The sequence below is a fragment of the Euwallacea similis genome, chromosome 1 (genome assembly GCF_039881205.1).
Source record: "Euwallacea similis isolate ESF13 chromosome 1, ESF131.1, whole genome shotgun sequence".
Classification (NCBI taxonomy): Eukaryota; Metazoa; Arthropoda; class Insecta; order Coleoptera; family Curculionidae; genus Euwallacea; species Euwallacea similis.
The window spans coordinates 6,340,493-6,363,608 of NC_089609.1; the positions used below are offsets into that span (position 1 = coordinate 6,340,493).

Genomic DNA, 23,116 nt, shown 5'->3' on the forward strand with positions numbered 1-23,116 from the left:
GAAATCGTCAGCTGAGTTTTGTACACACCATAATTTAGAGACGTCCTACATTTTCGAAAACGATAATCTGGATCGGATTGTCCTCTGTCCTTGATTTCCAGCCAATCGTATTGGCCGGCTATCATCGGGGATCAATCTGATTGGTTGCAACGCAGCTGATAGTTAGCACAGCGAGATATTTTGAAAAATATTAAATAACAGTTTTGCTTTAACTATCTGTATGCCGGAAGTGAAACGGTTACGTTTATACTTTTTTCTCATTTAGACCTAAGGAATAACCCCTTAGATCAGCGTCATAAATTGAGGAAGCTCCTTGCGCATTAACGGTAATTTTTTTTCACTATCCAAAACGAACTCTTTTTCGTAATTTTGTTTTTAAGATAGGGAAAGGATAAAAAAAACAGGCGAATGTTATAATAATAAAGATTTTATTTTTTTTATATATATTTTTTGATAAATTTTTTCCATATAAAAAAGCTGTGTACAGATTCTGTACTATCACACTTGCGATAGATTAAAAAAACATAAATCTACATCTATAAAACGTACAAAATTCCTTAGCTTTACATTCTCGTCACATTCCAAACGCACATTTGACCCATACAATTTCATTGAGATCAAATTACTATGTATTTTGGTCCGGGCAGGAGCCAGCAAATTCAATACTGATTCAAAACAAACTGCAAAACAAATTTGCTCAATTCCTCGGCCGCGGACTCGCAAATTTTAAAAAACTAATATCACAAAAGGAAAAAAATTAAAACAATATTTGTTAATAATAAAGTGAACTCAAAATACTAACCTTCTTACTATTGTTATTATTAATGTTTTTATATACTTAGCAACAACTATTAATCATTAATCCATCATAAAAAAATCAAACATGAATTATCACATCTTTCGGGGAATTTCCCCAAAATCTGAAACATTCGAGAGTTTAAGATCACAAAATGTATGCTATCACGTAGTAATGACTTTGTAACCCTAGAATCCCGATTTTGGTCGTCACAAATGCACAAAAATTATTATTGCTGTTTTATAACCTAACTAATGGTTTGCATTTTTTTTTTTTTGAAAAATTATGTAAATACTTTTATCACTCAAAAAAAAAAAAATTAACTACTCGCGCAGCACTCTTCAATAGCACTGCACGGATTAAAACGGATGATGATCACATTTAACGAACAAGATGTAGTAATAACAAACATAGATGCAAAAAATTAGATGAAAAACGCATGATATATATAAACTTTTCTATCACTGTGATAGATCTCAGTCTTTCCAAATCTAGGTACACTTTGAAACTTCACTGAAGCAACTCTCTAATATAGAGAAGATCTGAAGAGTTTCTTCAATTGAAGTTGATATTCAGAACTTATCATTACAGCTCCGCCACGAGTTATTTTTCTGAAACAAGTGAAAATAATTTGTTAGATAAAAGTAAAAAAAAATAAAAATTTCAAAATTAAACAAAAAGAAATGAAAAAAGAATTTTTTTGTTGTTGCTTTGACAGATAATAAAGATAAAGACACATTTACAGGATGTCAAAAATGTATTATTTTCAAGATAAGAAACTTACTTTAAAAACTGTGGCAGGAAGTTGTTCCAACCAGCGGTACTCTGCTTGAGAGTAAGATAAACCTCGAAGGTGGGCGGAGTACTAGGATCACATCTGAAGGTACTGATTTTCTTGTTGATGCCCTCGCCTTCAAAGTTAATGTAGAGGGCGCAGCCTCGCAGGCCGTAGGGCTCGTTGTCCGCCATGCTGAACACGTCCTGAGCTATCCGGCGGGTTAGCCCGTTGGGCAGCAACACTTCCCCTACCATCAGATGGGTGTTCTTAGCCTCCCTTAATTCGGCTTCAAGACGTTTTGATAGGGCCTCAACCAGGGCTGGCTCGGTAGAGTCGGGGTAATCTGGACAATCCCAATCTGAAAGAAGAAGAGGATTGTTTTTAGTAAATTGTTGTATTCACTAAATAATGTGTAAGGTAATTTGACTAAAATATTTGTAAAACCGCGGCAGTAATGTCAGATTTTAAATTAAACACTTTGTATATTATTGCATTTGCGTTACGTAGAAATGTTGGCAGTTTTCAAGATATTAAGGCTCATCGCAACTGAGTAGTAGAGAATCTAATAATTCCTCATGTTCAAAATTTTCTTCTAGACATAAGTGAATTTTCTAGGTGTTTCTAAATCATTAAATGAGGGGTCGCAAGTTACAAAATTCCAAATTTCAATTTTTTTTACTAATATTTAAAAGACCGTTCACACCAAACTTCATCGGCACAAAATCTCTATTTAGGTGGATATAAATTTTTAAAAATTCTTGCTCCAAGCTTTTTAAAATACTTTTTCTAGCTGTAAGTTTCAAGGGGCATCTAAATATGTAATATGGCAGACTTTAAAAATATCGAAAATTTTGACAGATCACAGGAATTTTGACAGACGACAAACAGCGACATATATATCCTGTCAAATAAATTATTCTGAGTTAAAATGAGAATGTGAACATTTTTCGCTATAATTTAAGCCGTCTTACGACCTTTTAAAATGAAAAAGTGGAAAAATTACAAACGTCAATATTTCGAAAACAGTTGAAAATGAGAGTAGAATGTATTACAACAAAAACAATTATTATTACCAGATCTAAACAAGCGCAATTTAATTTATTTCGATTAAGAGCGAACACTTTAAATTGATAGTTGGGCCTCCGAATATAAAATGGCGTAACAATGATTAGGAAATCAGCAAAGCAGGGACGGACCATCGAGAAAAGAGAAATTGCTAGAACATAGTAAACGGCAACACGGAATAAAAAAAAATATCTATACAGTGACACCTATTTATCTCTCGATTGCGAACGAACGATTTTTTATTCCGGAAATTCAGAGAAAGAAAGAGAGGTAAAACTTTTGCCCTGTTGCCCGATTGGCCTTTCTTTCCAACTTAAATCACCCTTTATATCCAGAAGTTTCCAGAACATAATAAACGGCAACGCGGAATAAAAAAATAGAAAATCGAGACACCTATCTCTCTGATTGGCAACAAACGATTTTTTTAATAGGAGGATCGGAGAGAGAAGTGAAACTTTTGCCTTGTTGCCGGATTGATCTTTCCTCCCAATTTAAATCGTGCTTTATACGAGTCAGCAATATGGGTTTAATCTAAATAAATGTTAAATATGTGGCCGTTTTGAGGATATTTGAGGTTGCAGGGATAGATTAGAAAGGGAAATTGAAAGTTTGAGAAGTATACTTGACAACCCTGGATTTTCTCGCTAGTGTTGCTAAGCGAGCATGGAAGGTCGTGCAGGGTCACATAATATGGCAACTACAGCTGATTATACGGAGAAACCGGGCCGCTTTAAGGCGAATTTTTAGAAATTTCGCGAAAATTATAGGTAGAAAGCTGGAACACCGGAACGAGTCTAAATTATTTCAAGCTGGTTTTTTTGTCGTGAAACATGATATATTATCAAACAATTAACACAAAAATTGTAAAAAAATTGACTTGAAAAAAATATATATATCAAAAGTGGAATGAAAAACAAAACAATTTCAACTCACCTTCTTCATTGTTGTAGGTTTCGTTGCTTATCGGGAGTACTTCCATGATATATAACACTTCCCGAAAGAAAATAAACTAAAATTAATATCACAAAAACTTTCTACTACTGAAATCTGAAGGCCAAAAAACCGGCTGCCGGCTTTTTCTCGCTCCTTTCAATCTCCTTACTACTACCTTACTTTCACAGAACTGTTTTCGCGGATCAGCTGTGTCCTGTTTTTATAAAATCCCCAATCCCCCCTTCCAGGACAACGCGATGCTTCTTTGTTCCTGCCCCGCTAAGGCATAAGGCATCTCTCTCGCACTCGCTTCTGTCGAGTGTCGAATGCCCGGCACAAACATCGGAGCATCGAGGCAGCGAGACATCAAGCCATGGCAACAGAAACCGGCTGCCCAACTACAATCGTGCATCATCGGCAACGATCGGGCCGATTGCCTACGTGATCTCGAGCTGGTGTTTGTAGCTGTAGCAAAATGTAACATTAGTTAATGTGTAGTAATTCTGTATTCGATTTCTTTGTTTGGAAATGATGACGTTCAGTTGTTTCTTGTAATGTAGTTTAATAAATTTTAGTATCAAGGAGGCTGACGCGCTACGATAAATTGACGGAACTACTAAACAAAAGAGCAAATTTCCAGTCAATTTTGGGGAATTTTGCTCTATTACAGGGCAACGGATAACAAAGGCTAAATGAAGACTTAATTACTCATATAACCTCGTAATTGTGTTAGTACAGGTTGTAACGTGAGATTAATAATTACCTACGGAAAATTGGAATGATGAAACGCCGTAGAAAATTGCTTTTGTTTTCGATGATGTGTTCACTATCAGAAACTCCTTGTTCACGGTTGATGAGTAAATTTTCAATTGTTTTTCCTCCTTGGCTGATGGAAATGAATGTAAATTCGTTTTGCGTTCAATCTTTGGGCTCAGTAATTTCTTTCCTTGAGGGCATCTAACGCTCTGATTTGTTTTCAAATATTAAAAGAAAGTTAAGACAATGCTAAAAAATGTTAAAAAGTACTAACTTGAGTATTGTTATTTGGAAAAAGAAAATAAAATTTAGGAAGAATGGAGGAAATAAGTGCTCTTTTTTGAGAGATTTTTTCTGACTCAAGATCCAGAAAATAAAACGGCGAAGTTTTCAAGCACTTTTTAGGGAGATTGTTTACTTCTCCTGAAATCTGTTTAAATTGCAAAAAAGAGCGCTAAAAACGTATATGGATGTGTACAGAATCAATATTTTATTTTCTTAATTTATCTGAATTTTTGTAAGATCTAAAGAATAAAATTACCAAACTTTTAGTGAATCTAGAAGCTTCTTAATGGCATTTTTGCAATATTCCCGATAGTATTTTTTTACTTTTTTAGTCGAAAACTGATCTAATTCCAAGGAAAGTCTCAAAAACATAGAAACCTAAAAATCAAACTTATTGAAAATATGTTCAAAATTTCTGTAAGATCCGGGGTATTAAATAATATAAATAAAAAGTAGTAAGTTGAAAACTTATTATGTTAAAGTAAAAATTGGGAATTACAATTTTTTCTTTTGGAAATTCCTATAAAATGTCTGTAAAATCCAAAAAAAGAAATTACCAAGTTTCTAGGGTACTTTCAAAGGTTTTAAACGACATTGTTTAGCCTTCAGGTAGCTGTAAACTGATTACATTTTAAGGGAAAAATGTCGGAAATTTAGGAATTGAGAACCTCAATTTTCTGAAAATTTCTATACAATTTCTGTAAGATTCAGAAAATAAAATTTCCTCCTTCCTAATCAAACTCTCAAGATATATAAATACATTTTTCGACATTCAGTTAGTTTAAAACTGATCATATTTCATGCAAAAAGTACCAGAAACTTATAAACTAACAAGTCCCATATCTTCTTCGAGAAATTCCAAAACAAATTCTTTAAGACATGTAGAGCAATAGAGAGACATACAAAGTAAAATATCTGTAAGGTGAAAATAGTAATATTTCCAAGTAGGTACTATCGCAACCAGAAATTTCGAGACTGAACGTCGCCTTCAGCCAACCATTTCATGGAAACCAAATCGCCTTCAACTTGAATGGTTATTGCATCAGACTACAAACTTGCAACGCCACTATTTGCCTGCAGACATTAAATTTATACAGAAACTCAGTCTTTGAACCCCGATAAAATAGCATATATTTTTTCTTTTAAAATTGGGGAGTTATTTCCCAAAAGTCATATTCACATATCGCCAAGTTTGAATAATGCCCCAGTCGTTTCAGGCCTACAGTGAACGTAGTAACATCAAATGCGTTTTTTACATCTCTTTTTCTGTTTTAAATTATTTATGCGAAATAAAGAGGAAAATGTTACTGGAAAAAGCCGAATTTCATTTTTTTACTGCTATAAACTTCAACAACTAAATTCAATTTCTCATTTAACTGACCTGCACTAGTCTATACTCGTTGTAGTATCGAGTAATATTTCTAAGAAAATACTATTGAAATATTAACCAGGCCTGGATAGAATCCTGCACACGGCCTTGCTGTGAAATTCTCTTATCGCAAATAATTATTAGTATTTTTCAAAGCTACAATTAACTACGTCAGCATTAATCATCAAGTCGCAGTCATTTTCACCAGTGTTTATTTAAGCACTTCTTTATACTATGAGCAGGTACCATGGTAAATTTCCATCGCTGCAAGCACCAGGTACCCAACGAATACGCTACGAATGATTCCATTGTTTTCTCTTCGTGAACTAAACGAAATCAAACGGTATAAATCTGGGCTGCGTACCGGCCCCCCTGTAAGTAATAGTAATTAGTTTCCGAGCTAGATATGAATGGAAGTTTCCATTAGGCTTATAGAAGCAACGAAAATAAACTGGACAATAAATCAATTTACAAAACCAATTTCCCGAGTTTTGTTATTGCTGTTTTTACCTCAATGAAGGCAATACAAATATAAAGGTCGAAGTATAATTTGGAAACTTTTTGGAGGGATAATAAAACATATTAATAATAAGTTTCGATAACAAATGGGCAACGCCACACAAAGGCCTCGTCTCGGAATGAGGTTGAATTGTCGTAAAAATTGAATTATTATAATGACAAATCCAAACAAGGGCTTCTCCTTAGTCATGTGAGGCACAAAAAAATCGGATCAATGCGACCCTTATTCTTTTGTTAACGGCAGGTTCGCTGCCAAACAAAGTAAAATCCTCATCGTTATATTTGAATGTATTTTTTTTAAAATTTTAAATGCTCTTCAGAGAAACTGCAATTGGTTGCTACTGAAACTGTGAATTGTGATGCCCATTTGAATATAAAGTTGGGTTGTCGTATCCAATCAATTTTGTGAATCCAAAATCGGAGCAATTGGCAAAAATAAAAGTTCTACTTATAGAGCTTCCAAAGGATCATGAACAGATTTAAAAAAAAAAATTGGAATATACCATATTCCATCTCGTATTACCTGCCCTGGTCTAGACACCAATTGGGTCAAATTTCATTCGTACAAACCCAACCTAATTTTTAAGCAAAAATTTGCAATCATCGGAAATGCAGTGCATGCGATGTTCATGCAAGATATTTATTCACATCAGTCCAAGTTAGTCTTTGACCCAAAAAACTGGGGGGAATTTATTTCCATTCGAGACAGGAAATGCAACGTTTCGGGTGCATCACGGCAGGCCAATTTTGGTTTTCAAATTTCTTCAATTTACACGTTACAGGCAAAAATTATTTTAATTCAGTTGTGTTGTGGATTCATTTAAACTTAAAAAGTTTCAACAAAATTTACAAATTAACACAAGAAGGGTTGGTGAAAAGGCCGGGAAAAGATAAATTTTCATGAATTGCGGTATACTAAAAGCTAATATAGTACATTTTAGATTTATTTCCTTGTGCTTTGAGACGTTAAAATTCCAGTTTTTAAGCGGAACACCTGGTATATTAATAAATAATACTCATTAGATTAATTTACCAAATGTACGTCTATCTCTTAGAGTTTTTGAGTAATTTGAGGTTAATTGAATGCTTTTAACTATGATGGCTCGACCGATGACGGTTGGTCGGCTCACACTTACGGTTGATTGGTCGGCCCATGCCTATGGTCGGTTGGACGGCCAATCGGTTGGTTGGCTGATAGTAAAGATAGTTAAGCGGTGAGTCGGTCGATCGGTTAAAAATGTCTAGAATGTTTCGTTTCAAACAAGGCATTTTTAGTACGACTTAAGGAAAAAAGCATAACTTGGCAATAAGGGTTGCATCGTTATCAGATCGATTATGTCCTCCTCGCGTATGCCAAATTTCATGTATACATCTAAGACATTTGATGCTGAAAACATCTAGCTTCAATAAACCAAAAAAAAAACGAAGAAATAACAATCTGAGACTTTTGAGTAGCTGAAAATAGCCCCTTGAAATTTATTTAAGTTCGTTCACGATACTCTTGGTTACTGAAAAAGAGTACCCTCCCCCCCATTAAGGTAATCAAAATAGTCTTTGATTTAAATTGAAAATCTAACTGAATGGGCATATAAGTGCATAAGTTATAACCCTCTAATGCCATTCAGTTCTGCAAAATACCCTTACCCCCACCCCCTAGAGAAAAACTCAATTTTTTTGCATTTTTTTCAATATCAAATTAAGCATGCTTAATTCGGCATTAAAAAAATGCCAAAAAATAGAGTTTTTTGCATTTTTCAATATAGCGCAGCCTAAAAAGTAATACATTTTATATACGCTGAGATTTGTCATAAAAATGCCCATCATTAGAAAAAAAAACTGGACCTGCAGGCCATTACGAAAAAAAGTTATTTCATTTTGAAATTTTAAAAATCGTTTTTAGGTGAGAATTGGTAGGAAAAAATTATAGCTAATGCACGAAGTTTTCTATACATTATATATGTGCGATTTTTTCAAATTGTTTTAAAAACCAATTTTCAAGATAAAAATTATAATTGAGAAGTTGGCGGTTTAAGGGTGTTTTTGGTCTAGGGGGTGGGGGTAAGGGTATTTTGCACAACTAATTGGCATTAGAGGGTTATAACTTATGTACTTATATGCCCGTTCAGTTAGGTTTTCAATTTAGATCAAAGGGTATTTTGACTATCTTAATGGGGGTACTCTTCCATTCAGATCAACCAGATTACTCAGATTATTCCAGGATGTGGAAAAATGAGTAGAGATCAGCCTTTGAGATCATAAAATTGTGGAAATCTCTTCTTTTTAATCTCTAATCCGGAAAACTGAACTATCTGGAACGCAACCGCGTTGAGCTCTAAAGGGGAATAACCTTTGTTCCGATAAGCGGAGATAGGAGTTCAGTGTCATCTGCATACACAGTGCAAATTTTTGCGGCTTAAGACCGACATTCAAACCTTCCAACCCTCTGGAAGTAAACACGGCCAACATGACTTGAGACCGTATGAAGGAAAATTCATTGGGACATGAAAAATATCCCTTTGCGTGACAAAAATCACAATTTTCTCCGGTTAACTTTGCAGATAACAAACGAGTGTGTGTACGTGTGTTCCATATCGTAGAGGAAGCTGTAAATGTTGTCAAAACACAACGAATGTTTAGAATATAAATAAAAACGTATAATGTACTTCGTCCTAGTTTGATTTAGAGACAGTTTCCTCTCTATGTGGTAATAGTAAAACCACTTAGCTAAACAAGATACGATCCCATTAGCACTTGGATTTTAACCCCAACTGGTCAATTAGAAAAATAACTTTGCAAATTAATCAGTAACATTGCGCTTTATAAATATGTATGAGATACGATTTGCATACAATCGAAACGTTTGTTGATACATCTACAAGGAAACCTGCTGAGGCTTTTTTCAGGTAAGATAGGTTGCGTTTCAAGCGTACAACAATCACTTCTCGATAGTAACAATCTTAATTGCTCAATTGAGCCTGGACATCAAGGGGACCGACATATTGTGTGAAACTGAGAATGTATTGAAATCAGCTAAGACACTATGTGAAATCATCACAAATTTCACAGATTTTCACAGAACACCACCACAGATTGTAACTAGGCACATTAGCTACGGCTGATGTTAATAGAAACAGTTTGTGGTTATTAAGCTGTGTAAATGTTACGTAACACGGAGATCCATCAAAGTGTTGTCCGGTAGTTATCTAAAAAACCTGTCTGCAATATTAATGATCTTGATGTGTGTGGGTCTTGTTATGCCTGACATGGTTGCCACATGTGGTTCCAAGAGAACCCATAGTAGACAGGGTGTTAGTTAAGTACGTGGCCAAACTTCGAGGGGTGATTCTCTGAGCGGTTTTAAGATGAAAAGTTTATATAAAAATAGATCAGGCAATGCTTCGTTACCAAGATATAGGGTGTCAAGCTTTTTTTTTAATCGTTTTTTCGTAAAACTCTTAATAATCCTTTAGCCGATTTTGTTGGAATTTGGCAGTGTTATTTGTGGTTATTATTATTACTTATGCGCCACTGACTTTTTAAAAACTTTTATATTTTTTGGCATTACGTAATTAAAATAACAATTTTTTTATTTTTTTTCGATCGAGTTGTATTTTTTATTGCTTAACACGAAAAAATATTAAAGTTAAAAAAAAAGTCCGTGGCGCATAAGTAAGGATAATAACCACAAATAGCATTGCCAAATTTCAGCAAAATTGGCTAAAGGATTATTAAGATTTTTACAAAAAAACGATTTAAAAAAAAGCTTGACACGCTGTATCTTGGAAGCGAACCATTACCTGATGTATGTTTATATAAACTTTTCGTCTTAGAACCACTCAAAGAATCGCCCCTTGAAGTTTGGCCACGTATTTACCTAACACCCTGTATACCATAAAATAGACATTTTTGTAATTCGGTTTTGAGATGTAGACAGTCAATTTATTATAGCTTTAGGTGCATTACGTGCCATTTTGGTATTTTTATATCAATTTACATATATTGTGGCTCAAAGGCTGTTTCAATATTACGCATTTTAATATTTACAAAATGCACGTTTGCAGAGAGCTCTATTGAAGCGGTTTAGCCAAGCTCACTGTTTCTGCGGAATGCATTTCTGCCTATCTACATCTTTTGCACAGAAAAATTTGCGGTCGCATTCATTGATTTCTCGTGGTCCTGCCGCCCAAAACTTGAAGTTTTTGCAAACAATTTCAGGATTTATTGCACGCAGCTGATCTGCGCGAAAATCACTGGCTTAGACTGGCTTTAAAGAAAGTTAAATATTTTTTAACATTTTATTTGTTAATTGCTCCTGTTTGGATTGTCCAAAATCCCAAGCGATATGCCTGTTTTTATTCCTTAAAAATATTTGCAAATTTCAAGGATTACAGTGAACATTTTATGCGTTACTCGCATGCATTGGAGACATTGGCGTAGGATAATCTCCAAGAAAAACTGGAATTAGAGAAATATATAATCTTTTTATGTATCCAGGTTCGCGATTTGTACGCCTATGCCTATTGTTTACTTATTTGGTTTAGAATATTCGCAGTTTGTTGAGGAGATTTTACGCAGCAGCGAATTTAGGTATATACAAGAAATATTGGCATAGGGCTACAGTAAAGAGAATTGACGTTTGCTCAACAAATATCAAGGACGTATCAAACGGAAATTTTTGGGTCGACACTTTAAATTGCATTTTGCAGCGCACTGGAGCGCTGATTTCTATGTAGCTATAGTAAAATACACTCTGTATATTTGTAGATAGAATGGCATAGAAAATTTTGCATAGGAAAACTTGTCAAATCATCCCTTTTTGAGTTCCTCGTAATCCTGCCGTCCAAAGCCTAATGGATCTTAACAACACGCTCTGTATATTTTTGTGTTTCTTGAAGCTTTAATAAAGGGAAACTTTTCAACGTAAGCATCCCCATACCTATCTCTTTCACTGTTCTTGAGATAGATCCTCACAGAGGAATTTGTAATAAAGCTCTTTTAGTTTTCCCTTCTTCGTGCATCACCAAAGATTCGGCTTTCTTTAATAGAACATTGTATGTAAAAAATTTTAAATATTTCGAAACTGAAATTATACGGGACGACGTTTCATCAAAAAGCGCAAAAAGGTCCCAAATACGACCTTTTTCTTTGTGCGTTGAATCGATAAAAATACATAGGAAATCGTCTTCACAGGTTCACGAAGAAATTCGATAACAATAACTCACAGGAGTGGCCCCTATGAGGGAAGTGTAATCGCGAACAATGGTCCGGATAGTTCAGACCCATAATTCTAATCCTCCCATAAAATACTTTTGGTGGTCGTACAGGACCGACCCAACGAGATATATCTGGATGTATATAATCCCTAATAATATATCTATATGCAAACTACTAACATTTTAATCTAATCTCCTCTAACGACCCTCGATCGGGATAAGGGGCGCCCATCTGCAAGAACGGGTTTAGTTGCTAAATTCCCCCATTTGGGGGTAATTTTATGATCCCAGTTTACTGCCCGACTTACAGTTAAGCCACTTCGCTAGCTGGCGAATTAAATATTTAATCTTGAGTGCTTAAATGCGCCCTTAAACATTATCAACAAAAGGACTGCGTGCCGGAGGTATTGCGAATTTTTGGAAGATTTATTCGCAGTTTTCTGGTACCTGTGTATGTATAAATCAGGTATTGTATAATTCATAAAAGTGAGCATAATATTATGCACAAGGCCAAGGTCAGCCGGTTTTTTCTTGTTTTGGGCTCCGGTGTAATTTGGCTGGGCTGTTCCTGATGATGGTGGGAAGAGGTGCGACGTTGCACGGTTTAACAAAACAAATTAAGTAATAGGAGTTTGATGCAAAATGGTGGTTAAACTCATATTATATGAGCTACATATATGTATAATACCACCCGCTAATTTCCGCTCGGTTAATCGAATGAGTTAGACAGGTTTCATAATGGTGCGAAAGATCTCTCGTGAGATAATGACCGACAAGTTCTATGTGGAAAAAAATAGTCTGCAAGGGTATTCGAAAATTACCTACTCCTATCTGCTGACAAGCACGTAGTCTTAATGCCGATAAACTGGAACAAATCTGATCTGTTGTTCCTTCTCTCTCTCACTCCGTTATCGGTTAATTTATTTATAACTACTATTATATGTGACGTCAAACTTGTTTAAAATATTCACTGGAATTAAGTAAATAAACAGATTTCTGTTATAATTGGGAATTAATTAATTGCTCGATTGAAGTGGTTAAGTTGATTTTTAATTGGGAATCGACGTGACTCTACGGAGGTCGATTATCTGTTTCTAGGAAAAAAGATCTAGTAATATAAGAGAAGGTACATCCCCAAGTCGAAGTGTTAGGGTGAGAGACGCAAAAGCCCAAGTGCGTGTGTTCCCAAGAAATATATGATTTGATTCCTTTTAACCGTAAAAGCGGCTGGGGATATATGTAGTCCCTAGAAGAATACTTTACGATGCAGAAAAAAGCAGTGACGCGTCAATTTTTTCCCAATATTTTTAATCTTATAATGGCCTATAATTACAAAAAGTCATCTGCGTCCTTATTTGCCGTCATTATTACACCGTAACTATACATATAATATTTCTGCTATATACTGGCGTATTTTAATTTGGGACACCACTGGTTAAAACGTTAAACTTTCTATCCTTATAGTACCACCCCAGATGTTAACCTCAGGCCATTCCCTAAAAGATATGGTAATTCTTCTTTGTGAGGCTCCTATACGTCAATCCTTCAAGAAGGCCCCCGAGCGTACCTGTTCTGGTGTCAAGTCATTTTATTTGGTTGGAAGGGTTCTTCCACTAACAAGTTTTGTTTGACTGAATACGTTTAAATTATCTTGTCCTTGGCATACAAATTCAAGTTTTAGGCAATGCGAGATTTTTATTGTTTCGTATAGTATTTGTTTATTGTAATGAAGGTTGGTTTCGTAATGTTAATTTAGCGAGGCCATAAAATAAATGGAGTCTGACAAAAAGTTCTACCGGGCAGTTGATCCCCCGGTCCATTAATACATATATTTTCCTCCTATCAAAGATCCTTTTTCGGTTTTTATACGACCCTATATTTTCCGAACTTTTTGGTATTCCATCCGAAGGTCCCCGTAGTAAAAAAACAATTTAGGGAAAGAATAACTCATGAAACCTGAAACTGTAACCTTAGAGACCACGGTAACGTTTAATACGTTTTGTCAACTTACGAAAATATGGCTTTTCCCAAGAGGACATGAGTGGGTTTACAATAGGAACGTTTCCTTTGATAGCCTGGCGTAGGATTTACTTTTCGCAGCTTTTGATTTAAAATTTAAAAAATTATGATCTGAAATATAATAGGATTTATTTTAAATGAATTGCTATCTCAGGAGAGTGTTGTGACTAACTATGAGAAATCCCTATTGAATTTTAAAAAATTCGGGGTTTTATATACATTTTTAAAAATTTTTAAGTGGGGGACAATCAAGCCCAAACTATATCAAAATTATTCACAATTATGGATATTTTGAAGTATATTAAAATTAATCTATGGTCTGCAAATATAGCTTAGTGGCAGAATAGGAACTCGGATCCAACAATTTCTCCTCTACTGGAGTTGGATATTTGACACTATCAGCATGGGGTTTCCGACATAAAAGTGACCTATAATCAGTCAATCTAGACTGAACGGAATTCGAGTAGACAATTGCGACACTACTTTGCAATCTTGCCTAAATAGTCAAAATTCAAAGTTACATATAAAAATTGCGACGTGGACCTTCTTTCTGTGGTCACTCGGTATAATATAACATCACTTCCTTCCATTAACTTAAAGACGAATCAGTTTGAAAACGTGCATTCGGGTAAAAGTATGCATGTTAACAAGACCATAATAGCCCACACAACCATCGAATACTTCCATATATCGTTTGATCAGGAAATGGCCCTGAATTAAGATTTTTGGCGCACCTTATCCAACACGTGTCTGATTTTTGGAGAGGCCTACCGATCAACACCCTGTGACTCTAAAAATAGATGATACATTTCTTTTAATGTCACATTTCATCAGGACACGCGTAACGGTCACCCGTGACCTATACATTGTTGGCGCAATGCAGCTTGACCAATTTTTTTTCGAAACAGCCGATTAGAAGTCCTGTTATTGCCGTTTCTTTAGAAAGGCTGCTGAGAAGCACTTTGCGTACCGTAAATTAAAATGGAAACAGTTAATCAATTTTCTAAGGACGAATGACACAGAAAAAATGAAAAATCTGATGCAACAGTTGTAATTACATGCTCCTAAATATGAGTTGTTGTTTGGTGATTTGTTGTTTAAAATGTGATTACCAAGATAATTCACTCATATGTCACCTCATGTATGAGTAATTGTTAAACTGTTTTATCAATGATTTTTAAAGCACATTTTTCATTCCTCGTTGAAGTTTCAATATGTTCAGCTTTAGGGATTTTTAATTTGTCACAACCTGCACTTACACATGTAAATACCTGCAACATAGTACCAGGTCATAAATCCAAACGTCTTGGCACTGAACCAAAAAAAATAGTCTTGTCCTGAATTAATTGCCGAAGCATCTCAAACAGACAAAGTAACGCTTTTTATTAATAGGTTCCTACAAGTACACGTGTCGCCTCTATTGCGATTGTAACTGAAGTAATAAAAGACTTAACTAGTTTAGTTTCGACTGAGAAAATGTGTTTCGGTTTCCTCATTAACTGCGGTTCATGCAAAAATTTATTTGAAGGCATACGTCAAGAAATTGCTCAATAAAATTTACATTCGAGCTGTTATACAGAGCGTTTGAAAAAGTTGGCACAAAACTTAAGGAGGTGAAAGTAAAGCCAAAGATACTAAAAAAAGTTCCTATAAACACTGGTCCGACGGAGCACCGTTACTGAGATATGGCCCTCCAAAGGGGTCCTATCATTTGGATATTTTTTAAAATAATTTTTTTATTAAAGTAATAGAATGAAAATTGTAGATAATCATATCATAAGGGTTTTTAACTATCATAAGTTTTATTAAAATCAACTATAAAGGCAGTTTTCAAACTACCATTAATAGAAATGTTTCGATTTTTTTAAATTCTTTTGAATTATCAAGCAAATAATTTAAAAAATTAAAAAAAAAAATAATAATAATAATTATTATTTTTTAATGAATTAAATTTTTATGAAGAAAAAATATCTATACTTTTTTTCGAATTTTGCGTAGTTGAGTCAGAAATAATTATTTTTAAAATAATGTATGGCCCGGAATAGTAACATTTTTTTACATTTACACATAGTAGGCACCTTTCATGGTGACAGTTTCATTGTAGTGATCGATACTTTCATATTTTTAATAAATATTTCATATTTCATATTCATATTCGCGGTTAATAAAAACTTGATAGTATATGGTTGTAAAAAAATCGAATGTAATGCGAAGTCAATCACAAAGATCACAAGTAAGAAACTAAAGAAACGTAAGATTTTAAATGATATCACACGAAAGTGACAATTACTAGAATGAAAACCCTGAAAGGTATGTATTATGTGAAAAAATGTTACTATTCTGAACCATACATTATTTAAAAAATATATATTTCTGACTAAACTACGCAAAATTCCAAAAAAAGCAAAGAAATTTTCTCTTCAAAAAAGGCTAATTCATTAAAAAATAATATCATTTGTTTGATAATTCAAAGGAATAAAAAAAATAGAAAAATTTCTGTTAATGGTAGTTAGAAAACTACCTTTATAGTTGATTTTGATAAAACTTATGATAGTTAGAAACCCTTATGATATGATGGTTATCTACAATTTTCATTCTATTACCTTAATAAGAAAATTATTTTTAAAAATATCCAAATGAGAGGACCCCTTTGGAGGACCGTATCTCAGTAACGGTGCTCCATCGGACTAATTTTTATAGGATTTTTTTTACCATTTATGGCTCTACTTTCACTTCCTTAAATCTTGTACCAACTTTTCCAAACACTCTGCATAGCATAACACGAAAAGCGTTTCGAGAAAGCCCCTATTAGGGCTGACTTTGGAAATTATAAGCATGGAAACGGTAAGCAGCAGCTCAATTTGGCTGATGGTTGATGGATTGGATGATTGGATGATTTGCTGATATGGTCAACCTACAGCTGGTTGACCGCAATAAAGACTCATCACTTTTAGTTTACGTCAACGACATTTTCATCATGAAGGTCTATTATGACTAGAAGTATGGGGTTTCCACCTATAACTAAAGAAGGACAAATTCTACGTTCCTCTTATGAGACACTTGGGTTCTAAAGAAGGAATCAAAGCTGACAAGAAGAGATTGGAAGGGATCAAGGAACCTCGAAATTCTTCTGATCAAAAAAAAATTCTTGCTTTTCTGGGAATTGAAAACTATTGAAAAGTTCGCTAACCGACTTCATCGCTTCAAAGCTTCACTTGAAGAACTATAGTGTGTTAATTCTATTTTCTCACATTTTTAACGGCTGTAACATACCAGAAAGTTAAACAAAATTGTATGTACTCGTAGTGGATCTCTTGTTCAACCATAGGTAACCAAGTGTTATCCATGCTTACTGAACAAGATGCCACACATCAGTTTTTATTAAGTAAAATATATACACTTTCTTTGATTTCACGCTTCTTTGATAATGGTAACGATCATAGTTTTCGTATTTAATTCTGCGACTCTTATTAAAGGCGTACTGGCATATATTTATTCTGTAATTTTCTATTTTTAATGTAATCTTAGTGTTCTTTGAAGAACTTCAAAATTATCAACCACAAGGAAAAACCACTAACTAAATGCTAACAAATACCATTTAGACGACTTTACTTTACTTAGCTCTAAAATTTTAGAAGAAATGAGTGGTTAGTTTTCTAGTGGTAAATTTTGAAAATACACGTGTCAAAAATAGGATTTTTTAATGGAAAAATGAGTTCTGAGATATTCTAATTTTAGAAATAATACAGGGACGCCTATGGGGGTAATACAGTAGTTCGTTTATAAGTCGTTACCCTATTTAATTCCAAAATTACAGGAGAGACAATTTTCTCATTTTCAAAGGTAACTTTTTCCGAAAAATTATTTTATTTCTTTTTTCTCTTTAACCATCATAAAATGGTAATCTTGTCGTTTCAACTAATTTTATGCCTGTTGGATCAAATTGCCCAGATCTTTGGTTAAGATATAATCTCTGCCCGGGGACACGGGATTCTTTAATCCTGGAAACTAAGTGCCAAATTCCTGGATAACTTTTCAAATATATGGTGTCTGAAAGTCTGGCTCGCAAACCGATAAAAATCCGTTATCAGTTGGTGCATCGTTTCCGATCGGGATTTGCACCTCTCTCCCATTCTTAGTTTTACTGAAACTGGACGTTTTTATCATCGTTAGTCATTTACGCTTCTGTGCAGATAAAAGTACATTAATCCAAGCATATTTTCGATAAAATCCAGACGCATTTGCGTCTAGAGGCGAAATGAGAAAGTGGCATTTCAAGTGGTTGAATGTTCCAAAAATAAATCGCTCCAAATAGAAAAATGATAAATCGTGCAAATATCTTATCAGCTCACCTGACAATTTTATGGTCCGTCCATACCTTGTCTAAATACGGTAATTAAATACTTGTTCTAAATAACACAACCGCGGAGTCTACGTGTCTGAATGACGAGGAAATGATTAATACCAATTTATCTACAATCATCATAAAAATAAGATTGTTTTCAGGTAATTTCGTCGATTTCTTAGAACAAACGTTTACCAAAGTACCCATTCAGTTTGACGAAATTTTATATTTCATTATGAAAGTGAGTTTTTCGAGCTGCTTTAATGCCAAGTTTGGAATATTGTAGGAAAGAAAGGAATTTTATACTTTCATGAACCCTTTTTATGTGGTTTTCCTTGATGGCATGTATTCGCCCCATCATCTGACAAAGTATACTCGTAACTATGTAAGTTGATCTAATTCGAAGAACGATTATTTATCATTAAAATAATGATGCAAGAGAGCAATTGTGGTTTTACACTCACGAAGCTATTAATCGAGAGACATAGCATGTTTTATTATAGGCTTGATCTTAATTTAAAAATAATAGCAAGACAAATTGTTAATAATCAAAGAAAGTTAATTAGCTTTTTCACAAATAATGTTTTGTCCTAATTTGTATTTTTCATAGGTTTTAAAGTAACCAGGTCTGGCTTTTTTGGTTTGGCTGATCGGAATTGTCTCAAAAACCTCAGAGCTTGCCATAGACGAATCAATATTATTTTATCTTTCCATATATTTTTATTTGTGTTTTTTTTTTTTGATAACCTCGATTGGCCCAAATCTTCCATACTAGTTAGTTATTAGATACATGAAAGTGAATGAACTGATGAATATCAATTTTAAAAGGACTTGAGGAAAAAATGACCCGAGTGATAAAATCGGAGAGAAAGGGAGGAAAAAAGTCGCAGGAAGAGCACGAGAGAACGATTATTCAGAGGGAGAAAAAAATTCGTAGGGGATGAGAATTCGAAGCGAACATTAAATGAAATCTCACAGAGGGGAAGAGAAAAATTCAACAGAAAAATGTGACAGTCGGGCAAAAAATGGTCCCAAGAAGAACAGGTTTAGAATATACAAACAAAACAATATACATACAAAATATACAAAGATATAGAGTTTCATAGAAAAAGATTCGAGGTGAAAAATGTAAAAACGTAAATATATATACGATGGATGTGGAGGAAAAAATTGAAGAAGAAAATAAAATAAAGCAAGAAAAAATAAAGCAGTGAAGTTCTCATAACAATAAAAAAAATCGAAGCGTAAGAAAACAATTTAGAGAAAATATTTCTATGACCTATTTTGTGGAAGCGAACTATTTTCTCTTCTTTAATTTATAGGACGTCTGTAAGAATTTTAAAGCCGTACGTCCTTGAATGATTTACGTATATTTAACCCAATTTCTATAATATCATTTTTAAAAATGAGAAAAATAATTTTATGGACAACTTTTAAATGCGAACTTTTCTCATCTCCCTCTAATTTTTGTGTCGTTTCGATTTTGGTAGGATTGACGCGACCAACGATATGCTCGGTTTGTTAAAACCCCTAGACGAAGTTGTCGGAAGATCTCCGATTTGTTCTCCTGATATTAAATTTACCATGTCTAATTCCAATTTCATTTAGGGAATATACAACTTTCGGTAGCACTCCAAAAAAATAATTACTGATTTGATACGTGCCAACCGAAAACAAATTAAAATCTGAAGCCCACACTAATTCGTACCTTGGCTCGAATAAGCGAACTAGACAGCCGGGCACCACATCGGTGCACTTTTCTATAACAGTTACTACCCGGCAAATCAACCTTGAAATCATCGGAAACCTTATTAGAGAGAGAGAGCACAATGATCTACTTTTTGTGTATTTCTAACAGCGATTAATTACAATGTGAGCAAACAGAGGTTGCTAGTGGGGTGACATTCGGTTTTCCTTAGTAGCGTCATCGAAATGATAATAAATCACCATCATCGAGGAGGATGATGAAACCATTAATGATATCGATTTAAGCAACATTGAGAAAGTCCGAGACTTTGGCTAGATCGAATGACTCAGTTCGATTGCCAATCCAACCAGGAACCACCACGTAAGAAGCGCTCGGGTGCTGCCAATACACGTAACTTGTTGGCGTGCAGTGATAACGTATAATTGTTATTAAGTCCAAAAGTTAATTAGACGTGACGCAATTTCGCAATGCACAAAATGATACACGTCAGTTTTTTTTATTAAAAGGTGAGATTCAGGAATGTAATTAATGAACTCTTCCATCATCGATTCCTTTGAGCTCGTGGATTCGTCATGGTCAATCGATGATGATTTTTTGTGGTTCCCGTCTGTCGGTCGAGCATCCGAGCAAGTTGAAAGAATTGTCAAATCACTGGCTATGACTTAATTTATTATCTTATCTTATAAGTCACTACCAAACGGCTCAAACGATTAAAGCTGAACCTTTGAGAGTCACCGTCTTTCCGAGAACATTCCGCTCTGGCCCTGAATGTACTAACCTAGACCAATTTAACCTAGAATCTCCCAAATTTGAATAATATCACAAAAGTAAATGATGCATTTAACGTGAGATAACACGGTATTGAGTTAGGAATTCTTATGAAATTACAGTCAAAAGATTTCTGGTTATGTACCAAAGGAAAATCTCTTGGATCTATACAGAGCGAAGTTCTTAGTTGAACAGCATTCAGTTTGGGTCTAAAGTACTCGTCTTTTCTAAGTAAAGCAATAGTTTTTCTTGAAAGGGGAAAGCGATTTTTTCGAGCCACCGAACATTTCCTCAATAAATTTTATTTATAGACAAAAATTACTCATTTACCGTGTAAAACAATACCAAAAACGGGAAAACCGTTGTCGCGCTTAATTGTCTATTAATTGAAAGACAAGCTGTTTGTTATCCATTAATTGCGAATATAATTACCGCATAAAAACTCTACGGCACATTATACTTTATATGAAAGTTTCCTCATTGCTCGCCGTTGCTTGGAAATCAATGGTTTTTTCGTCCATTAAGTAATTAATTTCTCATGTCATGTTTCAACTATCCATTACCGTACGACCAAAGACTGAAGTCTGTAGTTTGACCAACCTTCAGTGGTCTAATTTTATTGATGATTACATAACTTCAAATATTGCCTTCACAAAAAAACAAAAAAGTACAATTTGTAACATTGTTCACATACTGAGCATATTATATACCTACTCGTGACATATTTACATACGATAATGACACATTTTTATTAAACCGGCCCCTTTATTTATACATTATGTGCCCTGGCATTTGTGCATACATCACTTACCACACAACATTGTAAACAGGACGTACACGTGCTGCAAGTTTTGCGCAGTACCACTCGGACGTCACGGACTGTAAATCAGTCCGTGAAGATTTTTATGATAACTAAGTAGGTACATAACCGTTTTTTAAATGTTTACTAATACATAACAACTAATTAGGTTTAGGTGTCTCCAATGTTGCCCTCAAGGAATTCAAATTCGATTATTTTTTAGGGCCGTCGGACCGTCTAAATTAAATCTACCTGAGGTCGTTTTTTATCGGGGGAGTAGCAATTAATTCTGTTGAGGCACAATGAATAAACCTGAATTTGTTCCGCCTATGTAGGAGCTAGAAATGCATTATAATATGATAGAGAGAAACCTGTGGGTACCGGGGCTATTAAACGAAACAGGTATATGGCTGAGTTCCTATTAAGGTCTATATTAGAACCTAGAGAGATGGTTATCAGTCTAGCAAAGGCATTTATCAGTTTGTATATACCTCAGACTGAGCAGAAAAAAATCTTTAGGAAAGAAACTTGTTCCGTTAACGTATAAGCGGAAGACTCTACGACAATGTCGGCTGCAAATAATGCTTGCGTATAAACAATTTATCGCACATAAATAATACAATTTTGCTGTAATTTAATTTGCTGCTCGCGTCATTTGCCCAAATAAAGCTCGCACAGTAAGTAGGTGTCTAAAGAGATATTATTACTATACATAACTGTAACCTTGAAGAACCATCTTTATCGTTTCGCTTTTTATGTTGTATCAAGGTTAGCATTGTCGAAGTAAATTCGGTTGGGAGGTTTAATCGATTTTTTGTCGTTTGCTCTAGATATTAGATTTTAAACTCCTTATTAGGAATTTTCATATTTGTATATACAAATTTCTTGTATGGGTATACAAAATTAAGAAAATTTGAGTTATTTTTTAATTAATTTACGTTGAAAACCTAAATGTATAAACGTTCACTCAAAGGGAACTTAAATGAGTTTCAATGAGAGCTCACCGCTTTTTCCCATCTTTATCAATTTTGTAACGCTAGCTGTTAGGAAAATGAAGACTCCAATTACATAGTCGATATGTGCCAAAAATACCACTTTAAAACTTTCGAAATTTTCTTAGAAACCCCCAACCGGAGGTAAGTCCCTGGTACTTGTAATCCAAAAGTCTTTAGGAAATCCCAAATTTTTTGGAAAAAACATTTTAAACTACCCTTTCTTACTCTTTAAGAGGTGTGCTACAGAAACGAACCACACTCTGCTCCGTTCTATTGCTAGCAGTCCCTACTCTTTTTTACTCAAAATTTCTCCTCCTACGCCAATGGTTTTCCGCGCAAAACACATCTTAAAAATACATTTAATTCAATATTATCTGACAACTATTAGCCCGCGGGCACCCACCTTGAAGAACCACCAACACATATTTACTTTATCGCCTCTTTTAAAATTAAAATCTTTTTCATAACCCTGACAAAAAAATACAGTTATCTTAAGACTTTATTGCAGCTGAAAATACCGTTTTACAGGGACAGGTTGTCTGGATTGTAATAAATAATGCAAATGTCCAACTAAGCTGTTTTTAATGCGAAAAGAAAATGTGATGTAAAAGCATCGCGTGTGGATCACCATTGCAAATCGCCTCTACGACCTTTTCCATTGGTGATCCTCCAGACGTGTTCAGTGTAAATAACCTTTAAGGTCTCTCCAACACCTATCCTACTCGTACGTTGACGCGTTCAGAGTCAGAGAACTTTGAAGATCCTGAG

The 23,116-nt window shown here is 34.5% G+C and overlaps 2 protein-coding genes across 2 annotated transcripts in view; one reads left to right on the forward strand and one right to left on the reverse strand.

The window, feature by feature from the left end:
* The window catches only part of LOC136413265 (general transcription factor 3C polypeptide 3), a 132,894-nt gene that overhangs the window by 63,247 nt on the left and 46,531 nt on the right, over positions 1-23,116 (forward strand). The window lies entirely within an intron of this gene.
* On the reverse strand, positions 410-3,887 carry LOC136419140 (protein charybde-like). Its single transcript, XM_066405317.1, has 3 exons — positions 3,573-3,887; positions 1,581-1,932; positions 410-1,407 (listed from the first exon to the last, which is right to left on the reverse strand). Exons 1-3 carry the CDS (start codon positions 3,616-3,618, stop codon positions 1,323-1,325), a joined length of 483 nt encoding a protein of 160 aa, XP_066261414.1. The 5' UTR covers positions 3,619-3,887; the 3' UTR covers positions 410-1,322.